The sequence below is a fragment of the Eleutherodactylus coqui genome, chromosome 1, assembly GCF_035609145.1.
Source record: "Eleutherodactylus coqui strain aEleCoq1 chromosome 1, aEleCoq1.hap1, whole genome shotgun sequence".
NCBI classification, from domain to species: domain Eukaryota; kingdom Metazoa; phylum Chordata; class Amphibia; order Anura; family Eleutherodactylidae; genus Eleutherodactylus; species Eleutherodactylus coqui.
Window position 1 is genome coordinate 322,517,612 of NC_089837.1, and position 12,435 is coordinate 322,530,046.

At 43.8% G+C, this 12,435-nt stretch overlaps 1 protein-coding gene across 1 annotated transcript; it reads right to left on the reverse strand.

Moving 5' to 3' along the window:
- Positions 1-7,270: 7,270 nt before the first annotated feature.
- Positions 7,271-11,664, reverse strand: SMIM12 (small integral membrane protein 12). The gene is made up of 2 exons (XM_066575059.1): positions 11,568-11,664; positions 7,271-8,057 (listed from the first exon to the last, which is right to left on the reverse strand). Exon 2 carries the CDS (start codon positions 8,007-8,009, stop codon positions 7,734-7,736), a length of 276 nt encoding a protein of 91 aa, XP_066431156.1. The 5' UTR covers positions 8,010-8,057; positions 11,568-11,664; the 3' UTR covers positions 7,271-7,733.
- Positions 11,665-12,435: the final 771 nt, after the last annotated feature.

Genomic DNA, 12,435 nt, shown 5'->3' on the forward strand with positions numbered 1-12,435 from the left:
TTCATGTTCTGTCTGTGATCTATTAGTATACCCAAGTCTTTTTCACATGTGCTTCTGCCTAGCTCAATTCCTTCCACTTTTTTTTTCATTTTTCTTGCCCAGATGTAGTATTTTGCATTTGTCTTTGTAAAGTATGATTCTGTTAGTTGCTGCCCACTGTTCAAGTTTGTCCATATTTTTTTGAATCCTCTCTGTCTCCTTTCGAGTGTTAGCCATCCCTGCTAGCTTTGTGTCGTCAGGAGACTTGATCAATTTCCCCTCAATTCCTGCCTCTAAACCATTTATAAAAATGTTTAACAACAATGGGCTCAGAACAGAGCCTGGTAGTATCCCACTTGAAACATTTTTCAACTTGGATGTGTAGCAATTTATGACCATTCTTTACATAGTAATATAGTATGCTACGCTGAAAAAAAGATAACTGTCTATCCAGTTCAGCCTGTTTCCACCTCCTACCTTGTTGATCCAGAGAAAGGCAAAAATAACTCAATAAGGCAGAAGCCAATTTACCCCCATTTTGGGGAGGAAAATTCCATCCTGACTCAATAATGGCAGTCAGAATAATCCCTAGATCAACATTTGAGATCAACAACCCTTCTGGTTATTTAATGTCTATATCCTGTAATATGGTAGTGCTCTAAAAAGACGTCTAGTCCCTTTTTAAACTCCTCTATCGATATTGCCATCACCACTTTGAGTACAATCACTCAGCCAGTTGTGAATCCAGCTAACAGTAGCCTTGTCAATCCCATATTTGGTCATTTTTTTCAATAAGGATGGTAGGAAATACTTTGTCAAATGCTTTCCTAAAGTTAATATATACTATATCTACTGCATTTTCCTGATCAACCAAGTTGGTGATTCTGTCGTAGAAGGAAATTAGATTTGTCTGGCATAACTTGTTTGTTACAAACCCATGCTAGCTCTGGTTAATTACTCCATTCTCATCCAAGTACTTGCATATATGCTGTTTAATAATTTGTTCTAAGATCATTCCCGGTATAGAAGTCAGGCTCACAGGCCTGTAGTTTCCTGAATCCATCTTCTTCTCTTTGAAGATAGGGACAACATTTGCCCTTCTCCAATCTAGTGGGACTTCTCCTGTTCTCCAGGAATTTTCAAAGATTATGGCGAATGGTTCAGCAATTACCTCTGCTGCTTTTTTTAGCATCTTAGGCTGTAATTGATCTGGACCTTGAGACTTGAATTCATTTACATTAGTTAAGTGTTCCCTCACCATGTCTCTGCTTACCTTACTGAATTATTTTATTCCTTCAATAGCACAGGGAAGATCAGTTGATGTTACATCTACTTTCTGAGAGGAAACAGATACAAAATAGGAATGTAAAAGTTCGGCCTTCTTACCATCATTTTTAACCAATTCACCATTTTTATCCTGTAAACATCCAAATATATCTTTGACTTTTCTTTTGTTTTTGACATACCCACAAAATCTTTTTTTATTGATTTTGGTCTATTGCTATTATGCGATGAGTAAGAACCAGGAAGTTTGAAAAGTATAAGCAGGATCGAACTGGAATTTCTTTATGTCTACTCATTCTTTCATGGGCTAAAATAAAAGTTTCAGTTTTACTGGTAAGTGCGAAACTTCACGTTACTATTGCCATATTGCTAACATCTGACCAACATCGCTCTAGGACTGCCAAGATGGTTTGCAAATTTTAAATGAACAAACAAGCACATGGTGAGCCTGATCTTTTGTTTTACTATAACATTTACCATACAGTATGTCAACATTGCAGTGACATAAGTCAGTGTATACGTGCCCATACTAAAGACAAGTGTTTTGGCCTAGCTAAGGTTTACTGACCCAAATTTAGAGAACAGCTGAAATCTATGATGCTCTGAGTTCAGGTCAGTAAATCCGTAGTTGGGCTAGGACACTTACCAATAATACCCTCATGTGAAAATGTTCTAACACCGCAAGAGTTAACTGCAATCTACTGTTTGCTGCACATGTCAGGGCTCAGAAGGGGAGGAGCGCTATTTGGCTGGAATAATCTTCGGACATCATGGCGTATAAGCAGAGTCCTTGAAATACCCAGAAAGGTATACCACTCCAAAAGTTACTCCCTTTCGGAAATAAGATTCCTCTAAGAATTCATCAAGGGGGTGCTTTGACCCCACGGGTATTTTGTGGAAGTTAACAGTTTTTCTAAGAATATGTAGGTGCAGCCCCAAATTTTTCAAAAGGTAAATAAGCTTCCAACAATCTGCTACCCAATTTCCATGAAGTATGTAAATGCCCCACAGGTGGATATAAACTGCTTTTTGGGTACATGGCAGGGCTCAGAAGGAAAGGAGCTCAGATTTTGTTGAAAAAATTTTCAAGGGAACACTGCAAAAGTGATCCCATATTGTTAACTACACCCCTTAAGAAACCGTAGTTTTGTTTGAGGTTTTACTAGTATGTTAATTTATAATGTGGATATGTAAGCTGTGCAGAGTGCAGCCGCCTGCACACCGCAAAGCTGGTTTCCACATGCGGGTTCCCGCAGCGCATTCCAGCTCGACCGCTGACAGTGACCCTGCGTACTTATCTTCTGTCTTTTTCTGTACTGCAGATGGTCGCAGCAAGCTGCCGTCAGACATGCGCAGTATACTTTTTTTTTTTTAAATGTTTATGTTTTCCTTGCCATTGTGGAAGGGTCGTAGGTCGGATGGCTTCCATTGACTTCAATGAAAGCTATCCACCCAAAAATGGAGCATGCGCTGATTTTTTTTCTCTGTGATCAGAAATCGCAATTGGTTTCTGCTAGTGTGCACAAAAATGCAATTTCCTATAGCATGCTATGAACAATATTTGCTGCAGGTCCGCAGTGTGTATGCCCGCCATGGGTTCGCAGTAAAAATCTGTTCGTGTGCAGGTGGCCTACATCAGAGCATAATTTTTTGGGAAGGTGGAGATAGGCCGCCTGCACACGGGCGGAAATCCCGTGGTGGGATTATCCACGGGATTTCCGCCACTAAAAGCTTGCATAGGAGTGCATTACAATACGCACTCCTATGCAGACGGCCGCGTTTTGGCCACATGAAATGTCGCGCGGCAAACAAACCGCGACATGTCCTATTTCTGTGCGGGGCTCGCAGAGCCTCGCACAGAAACGTCACTCACCTGGCCGCCGGCTTCGGTCTGCGCATGCGCCGGCTGCCCGGCAGCCGGCACATGAAAGAGCGGGGCCGCCAAGCGCGGGTGAGTATGCGCTCGTCCCTGCAGGCGCTGGGGTCGGGTCCGACCCGCCCGTCTGCAGGCGGCCATAGGAAGAAAAAAAAAGTCGTTGTTGTATGGGTTCTCTTTCTATGGCATTCATTGCGCTGCATAAATGAATTTTATTCTGCGGGTTAGTTTGATTATGGCAATAACAAATCTACGTACTATTTAAAAACATGTTGCTACTTTTGCACAATAAAAGCACTTTTCATAGAAGAAAAGTGCCATTTTGGGGGACAGATGACTTTTTGGTTGTTTTTGATTGTGCTTTTTTGTGAGCCAAGATGTACAAAAAAAAAACCACAACTCTCTTTTCTCTTCTGTTTTTGGGAGGCAAGATAATCAAATTCTTGCATTTTTTTTAAACAGTGTTTACCTTGCATTATGAATGACATGCTAATCTTATTCTGTGGGTCAATACAAATGTAAATACTTTTTACATGTTTTACTATCTGTGTACAAAAAAAAAACACTTTTTCTAAATTTTGTGTCACTATATTCTGGTTCATAACTTTTTTGTTTTCCATCCACAACTGTGAAGCTTTGTTGGGACTTGATTTTTGGGGAATGAGCTGACGTTTTCATTAGTATCATTTCGGGACAGAGAGGACTTTTTGATTGTGTTTTATTGTGCGTTTCGGGAGTCGAGCTGTACAATAGAATGAACTTTAACATTGAAATTTTCGTACCCAGTTAACTATCCCGTATAAATGACATGTATACCTTAACCTCATTCTATGGGTCAGTACGGTTGTATTTATACCAAATTTATATATTTTAAAAGATATTTTACTACTATTGCACAATAAAAACACTTCAGAGAGAACAAAATTATGCATTGCACTCTGCAGATGACATGTACATTAGCGCTATTTTGGGGTGAATATGATTTTTTAAATATGGCACTTACCGTGCAGCATAAATAACATAACTTAATAGTTTTTTTTAATTAAAATTTTCAAATATTTTTCATTCATTGTTTTTTTTGTATTGTTTGCGGGTTTGCAAGAATTTATTGTACTTCAGTGGAAAAATGTTTTTTTTTTCAAGTGAATTCTTTATATATGTGAAAACTTTTAACATCATTAATTCGGCCCACAAGGAGATATTAACATCTTATCATTTGATTGTTAACAAAATACACGGCACTACTCATGCTGTGCAGTGTATTATTTCCAACTGTCTTTTTTCTTGCTAGAGCCTGTGCATTGTGAGTGAATGTGGCATCACCTCAAGCAGTAGAAGGCAGGGTTGGAAGGTTGGGTTGCAGGCGAAACCTTTTTCAGGTACAAGCAAGAGTTCTAGCGCAGCTAACCAATCACTTTATTCGCACTTTGTTTGCCTGCCGTGGCTTAGTCTAGGGGTTTTCCCCAGCATACAACATTGTATCCACTGAGCGTCTGGTAGGTACTGTTGGAAGCAAAACCGCAGACCAGTTAATAAGCTAACTACACTCCATATCGCTTACAACTCTGTTATTATCAAAGTTGGAAAGATTGGTCAGGCACAACCTACCCTGGTAGCTTGCTTGTGTTCCAGGGATCATTCGTGCTAGGCCATTTCAACCAACCTGTGTGGCCCACAGTAACTGCTATTTGATAAGTGGCAGGCCCCTGACTCATGCTTCAGAGCAGACAGCAGCTGATGCCAATGATCAGCAAATACTGTTCGGCCCCTAGTCTTCTTGCCATTCCATGCGCCACCGACCAGGGATTAGACCTTGCCCATAAGCATTCTCCAACTTGCAAAAACTAAACGTATTTACCTCCCAACCTACCTTATTTGTTTCCATGGAAGAATTGAGCCTACCTTTTAAAAAAGTGGCAGAAGCAGCGACCAATCAGATGCTAAGGCAGCTGAAATGCAGTCCTAAACTTTTGCTGACTACCTGAACATTGAGAGTTCAATCCCCGCTTGGTTCAGTAACTTGACTGACTCAGCAACCTTCCATCCTTCCAAGGTTGGTAAAATGAGCATCCAGCTTGCTGGGGTGGGGATAATAAATAAATGACTTGAAAGCGCTGCGGAATACGTTGGTGCTATACAAATAGCAAGATTTATTTATATATATAATCCATATCTATAGTTATGTAGGGCAGAAAAAAAAAGGGCTGCTGTACGTTTAACTTCTTCAGATGATGATCACGATCTATCATCATTCTTACTAGTACTATTAATGCCAGCCCAGGGGAAGGCAATAAAGTCTTATGGGGTCGAAGCCAATTTTCCCCATTTTAGGGAAAACGTTTCATCACCACTGCAAATGCGGCCAGCCAGAGATCCCTCAAACCGATGTACCTTCAGAGGGAAACTAGTGATTCCAATATAATCATCTGCCTAACCATCCTGCATAGGGAGGTGAAGAGTGCTGCAAGCAATGCAAGCCTAGGATGCGTGAGCGAGCCCAATGCAAGAGGAATGAGGAGGATAAGGGTCTGTTGACAAGGCGGTGCTATGCAAAGGTCTTAAATCAACCGCAGTGCTTTGTGGGTGCTGTCAGAAGGCTGCCTGACCTTGTGGCTCGTGAGTGCCCGTGACGTCGCCTCAAGCCGTACAAGGCAGTCAGTCATTGCTAGTTGAAAAGTGGCAGGCAGGCCCATGATGCGTGCTTCAGAGCAGCCAGCAGCTGACCCCCAATTACACAGGCCCGAGCCTTCCTATGCAACACAAAATACCTTATTTGACAGCAGCAGTCCACAATGCCCCTGAAATAGAGAAGCACAGCACGTGGGCTATGATGCACGCTCCACATAGGATGTGGATCATTCATCCATGAATATCCAGACCAACCTTTAGCGATGGAGCAGCATTCAGGGTGCAAAAAAAGTCTAATGGACGTTTCCTTTAAAAGGACATATTTGTTTATTTAATGCATAGAAACAACAATGTTTTGACCACTTGATAAAGACCGCAGTTAGCGCTTGAAACGTTGTCATGTCTACGGATTGAATAAAGAATTATGTCCTTTTAAAGAAAACCTGCATTGGACTTTTTTGCTCGCCGAATGCTGCTCCATCTTTAAAGGTTGGCCCGAGCTATCTTGACATTTGATGCACCACCAATCAGACATAATAAGGCCTTGCCCATAAGCATTCCCCAACTGACAAGAACTGAACCAACCTACCTGTCTACCTACCAATTCATCTTCATTGAAGAATTGAACCTACTTTTTTTAAAAATGTCACAGCAGTGGCCAATTAGATTTTTGTAGACCGCTGTCTCCCCCTTGTGGGCTGAATTAAAAAGGCTCTCTGTTAAAAATAAAAATTATCCAGCTCCTGTGGCTTCTCGGGTGAGATACAGGACGACACATCTGCCCACTTCCAGCTGCAGCAGAGACTGCCTTAGGATAGCCGCCAAGCTCCGGCATTTATAGTTCTACTCAGCACTAGTATATAATTTATGTAGTAAGCACTGTTGTGTTACCGTACCATATCTATGTCGTAAGCTTGGTTCTATTACCATATTTATCCAATTATCAGTACTAGTTTATTTTCTTCTCCCAAAGAAAATCCATGCACTCTGGGCCAAGCATGCAAATGTATAGGGGAGTGGGGTCGGGAGGGATAGTTGTCACTCTAGCAAGCTTGACTCACCAATAGGGGGTGGGAACAACAAAAGTGCCTGAGGGCCAGCATGAACTTTAAAATATATACTCTATTGCTATCTTGTGTCTACTTTTTCTAATGTTCTTGTACGTGAATGCGATATATCTGCCGTTTTGCAGCAAATATTAAATAGGTTTCCTGGGTTGTCCAATTTTAACTCCGCCCCACAAAAAGGCCGATACCTCATTATATATAACAAGAAAATAACACTTATAATCAACAATGCAGACCTGAATCACGGCCACCTTCTTCCACTCCCTAGCAATCCGGTCCAGAAGTACTGGTGGCAAGAGTAAAAATGCCATTGTTAACGGCGAGTGTATTAGTAGCGCAACCATAGATATCTACAACCAAAGCATGGAGATCTGGTTCTGACAAAGATATCTAGTTCTATGTGTTTGCCTGCATGATCAGGAAGAAATAGCGCAGATCTGGAATACAATGTTTATTATGGCATTATAACGTCATTGTCTTTCTATGTCCTGCAAACCCTGTTAATGTCAGGAACCCTTACGCTCCATCCATCCTGCAGCTCCTATGGGTCCCTGTGTACGCTCACAGTCTTGTCTATGGCTACATTTAGAGGTAACAAAGGGAAATTAAAAGATGTGCAAGTTCATTATTTAGAAGTGATCTTCTTAAACGGTTATATATGAATAGCTGACACAGGCTTGTAGGACATGCAATGTAGAAAATCTGAGGCATTGTAATTATGACAAACCAGCACATCATTAAATCAAGCAAAACAATGACTCCAATATTGCATGTGTTGACTCCATTCCCGTGTCTCCGGTGTCAATAAGTACCGCCTGCCACTTTCACTTGGAAGGTTTTCCTGTTATTCCAGTAACACTCTCCAAAATACATTCAGGTAAAGGATGGCATGAAGTCATTCAACTCTTCTCCTGCCGATTCCGGTTGAGAACAGCCTTAGGGGTAAATTCCAATTTCTCTTTCAAGCTGATGACTTGAGTAAGATCACGCCCCGCTGCCTCCTGTAAGGCCCTTTCCTCTCTCTTTTCCAAAATGCTCTGCTCCTCCACTGATTGCTGTGGAGTTCCACGAATAAACCATTCCAATTTGTATCCTATTGTACCAACCACAAGTGCCACTGGAAAAGTGACGTAGGGGGCGTATGTCCGTAGAGCGGTCCACAACAGTGGCCACATGGTTCCTCGGGTAGCTGAATTGTTACTGAGAAGCAGGCAAGTGAGGACCTACAGGTCGGAGAAAACAAAAAGTATACAAACCTCATTTTGATGTAATAAAATGAAATATATATATATATATATATATATATATAGCCATTGGGTGTACATGTTTTGATATCTTACTTCAATATAGAGATATGATATTAGCCTTAGGCCAAATGCCCATGGACGAATTAATGCTGCGAAATTCACGGTCAGACACCCACCAAGAATTCTGCAGCAATGTCCATCCATAGACATGTCATGTTAAACAATTCTCCCCTCCCCACGAGCGGAAATCGACTGCGGTCGACCTTGTATGGATTCAGATGATTACCTTAAAGGTGCCTTCACACATCACATAAATGCTTAACAAAAGCCACAGGGCATCATAAATCATACGATAGGGGGTAGATAACCTGGCGACCCCCAGAGACTCTATGCTCATCTGTCCTGATCTGCCGCGAGTGCCTCACCCGGCAAGCATGATGCACCGGCACTGGGCTATGACGCGGTACTTCTGCAGTGCCCACTGTGCAGAATATTGTGGGACGAACGGCTTCCATTCACTGCAATGGAAGGTGTCTGTGCGATTTTCCATACACAATAGAACAGCTGATTTCCGCTCGTGGGCAGAGGAGAATCTTTTAACACAGCATGTCTATGGACGGACATTGCTGCGGAATTTTCGGTGGGTGTCTGGCTATGAATTCCACTGCAATAATCCGTCCGTGGGCATTAGCCCATAATGATTTGGGTCCCTGAGAGCATAATACAGATTCAAATTGATGTACACCACTATATACTGTATGTCCAGGAGAATAGCCATCAATGCATCTCCAATACATCTCACAGATAATGCAAAGAGTCGTAAATACCTATTAGCAATGGCATGCACGCAGGGAATGGGGTTCCCCTTGTCACCCATCAGCATGTGATCACGAGGGGCTGATGGGTTCCCATAGCAGCTGGATGGCCTCCGTCACTGCCATGTAGCTCAGTCTATTAGACCCTGCCTCCGGCACGGTCTAATAGACTATTTTCATAGGCATAGTAAAATATATTACAATAGTAATATATTATCTCTTCAAGTTCCCTGGAGGGACTAAAAAGTTGTGTAATAGTTCAATAAAGTTTCATTTAAAATAATCCAGTGAGGAAAAAAAAATTTAAAGGGGAAAAAATACTGAACACAGAAAATATACCCAAGGCCTCATGCACATGGGTGGATTTGAATTGCGGAATCCGCGATTGTCACCCTAACGGGAGATCTGCTGTTCGAGTCGCCCATGGGACAGCAGGGAGCGTCCTCAGCTCCACGCACACATGCGGATTTGATTTGATTTGATTTTAGCGTGGATTCTGCACGGACGGGCTCCATTGATCTCTATGGAAGCACTTGATCCGCAATGACATTGTGAATTTGTACTTGTTAGGTTGCTTAGAGACCAGGCAGGGAAGTAGGGAAGGCCCCATTGGGCTTGCCATTTATTTTCGTGCGAATGATCCGCTGTGCATCCACGGGGAAAAAGCATGGAATCCCCGATCTCCCACAAGCATTTAACCCTTTCCAATCCACTGTCTGACGTCTGAAGACATTCTGATTGAAGGCTGTACAGCTCCAATGTCAGAAGACGTCCGGCAGGGTATTCTTACTGTATATTAATGGTCACTCTGTTGTCGTGGGCCTCTCCAGCATGCCCCATACCGCAGTACTGGCTCTGGCCAGCAGATGGCGCCATTGTAAAATGGTGGAAAGAGAAAACCCCCTAGGAGACCCTGAATCCAAATTTGGATAGCAAAGGGTTAAAATTCATTTACACAGTGGCTCGCAGGTCATCTGCATGCAGAATCCGCACATACCGTGTGCAAGAGGCCTAAGGCTGGGGTCGCACGGTCGTATTCTCAGTGGAAATCGTGCGGTTTTGCTGCAGCGAAAAACCACGAGATTTCCGCCGGGTAAACATAGCTTCAAAACCGCGGCACTTAGCTGCAGGTTTTGGAGCAGCTTCACTGCATGCTTTTCTGTTGCGGCCCGCTCTCCCATAAAGAAGAGCGCAGCCGCAGCAGAGAGGAAAAAAATGGACATGCTGCGTCCGGCAATCTGCGCCACAGCGCCAGCTTTGCAGCGATGGACTCGCTGTCCCGTGTGGACAAGTCTTTTGACTAATCTCGTCCACATGGCTGGCTATTAAGAGAATTAGCGGCCGCAGGCAGCCTCTCTGCGGCAAAATTCCACTGCAGATGCGCCCCGTGTGAACTCAGCCTAATAGATATTGTTACATAAAAAAGTAAGAATATAAACGACGAAGTTGCTATTTTTCATCTGGCCGCCTTCCTATAAAAACACAATAAATAGTGATCCAAAAGTCACCCGTACCCCAAAACGGTCCCTGTACAAACTACGGCTCTACTGCCCAGAAACAGACAAGACCTCACTTAGGCTGGGTTCACACAGGGCGGATTTGCCGTGGAAATTTTGTGCGGAATTTCGCTGCAGCAGATCCGCCTGCGGCCGCTAATCTCGGGGTTAGCCAGCCATGTGGACGAGATTTCTCAGAAATCTCGTCCACATGGGACGGCTAATCCGCTGCGGTAAGTCAGGCTGGAACCGCGGCTGCTGCCGCCGCAGCCGCGGTTTCAGAAGATGCAGCATGCCTATTTTTTTTTTTATTTCCGCCGCGCTCTCCTCTATGGGAGCGCCGGCGGCAGCGGAAGAGCGAACGGCCGGGCCGCTTCAAAGCCGCCGCGGGTTTTTCCGCAGCGGTTCTCCCAGCGGAAATCTCGCGGTTTTTGCTGCGGCCAAACCGCGGGAATACACCCCGTTTGAACCCAGCCTTAGATCTGTTGGCGGAAAACTAAAAAGAAGCGTTATGGGGCATAAAATGTAGTTAGGAAAATTAAACGGGGTTAATTTTAAAAGAATTTATTATTGTGCATTACTAAAAAAATAACGTTTTAATGTTTCTTTATAATCCTAACTTCTAAGAAAGCAGAATAAAAAGTGATCAAAAACTTATGTATAGTTCCAACTGGTAACGATGAAAACCACAGGTTGTCCTGCCAAAAAACAAAGGCCTAATTCTGCTCTGTGGATGGAAACAAAGTTAATTAGGGGTCTAGTAATGGGGTAACAGAAAAACGATTAATTGCTTTGTTTTTTTTCTTGAATGTTTAGTAATAATACAATAAAAAACAAGATGATGAATTTTAAAACGTCACGTGCTCATTAAGGGGCAAACCAGGCCGGTCACTAAGGGGTTATCTTTGGAGGGCACACCGTGTCTGAGCGCTCATCTCCCGGAAGTACCGTCTCACATGCGGCTGCTGCTGGATGACTGCAGCCAATGCAGGCGGATGGGAGAGAAGCCCTCGGAGTTGGAATCATGCTGGCGAGCGCACGTAGCACAGCCGTGGGAGCTCCAGCAGTGATGAGACCTCCGGCCGGCAATGACCGCTGAGCTCTCCAACTCCATGCAGCTAAGGGAGCACACCCCCAATAGACGTGAATGCTATCACCGCCGAGCGGTTACTCACAGCGCTCCCCGGCCAGCAGTCTGGTAACCCGCTTGTAGAAGGGTACTAGGTGACAGGTCCTGCCAGGCTGAAGGACCTGCCGTGACGTCATGCCCATGTGATCAGCCACGTGTGCAGGCGGGGCGGGGTCTGAGTCTGCACATCCTGTACCTGGGTGTGTAATGTTGGGCAGGGGTAGCAGTGCAGTGATGCATGCTGTAGAGGCTGTGGCTATCATCTATCCCGAGTGGCCACTTTATTACAGACAAAAAGTACTGGCCACTGCGAGAAAAAAGTGGAGCGGGCGAGACTGCCCACCTGCATTTAGCTCAGCTACTCCATCTCAGGCCAACTGCACATGGACGGGTTGGATTCCGCATGCAGAGTCCGACCATGACCGCAGCCGGTGTCCGCACATACCTGTCTTTTTCTTCTTCTGCTTGTACTGCGGATGGCTGCGGCGAGTCACCATCAGAAATGCACAGTACAGATTTTTCTTTTAAAATGTTTATTTTTCCCACGCCGTCGTTAGGCGATGACACGGAATCCACGACTTTTCCGCAATATTAACCCTTTCCAATCCAATTTGTATCCTGGTTTTCCTAGGGGGGCTTACTCTTTTTCTGCCGGTATACAACAGCGCTATATACTGGCTAAAGCCAGTACTGCATGAGGTGGACTCAAACAGCAGAGAGGCTGGTAATAAATATACAGTAAGAGAACCCCGACGGATGTCTTCCAACTTCGGAGCTGTACAGCCTTAAATCATAATGTCTTCAGACGTCAGACAGTGGATTGGAAAGGGTTACCCCTTTCCAATCCACTGTCTGACGTCTGAAGACATTCTGATTAAATGCTGTACAGCTTTGATGTCGGAAGACGTCCGGCA

Bases quoted from the DNA above. Each gene is read 5' to 3' on its own strand.
- SMIM12 (XM_066575059.1), bottom strand. From the start codon at position 8,009: ATGTGGCCACTGTTGTGGACCGCTCTACGGACATACGCCCCCTACGTC.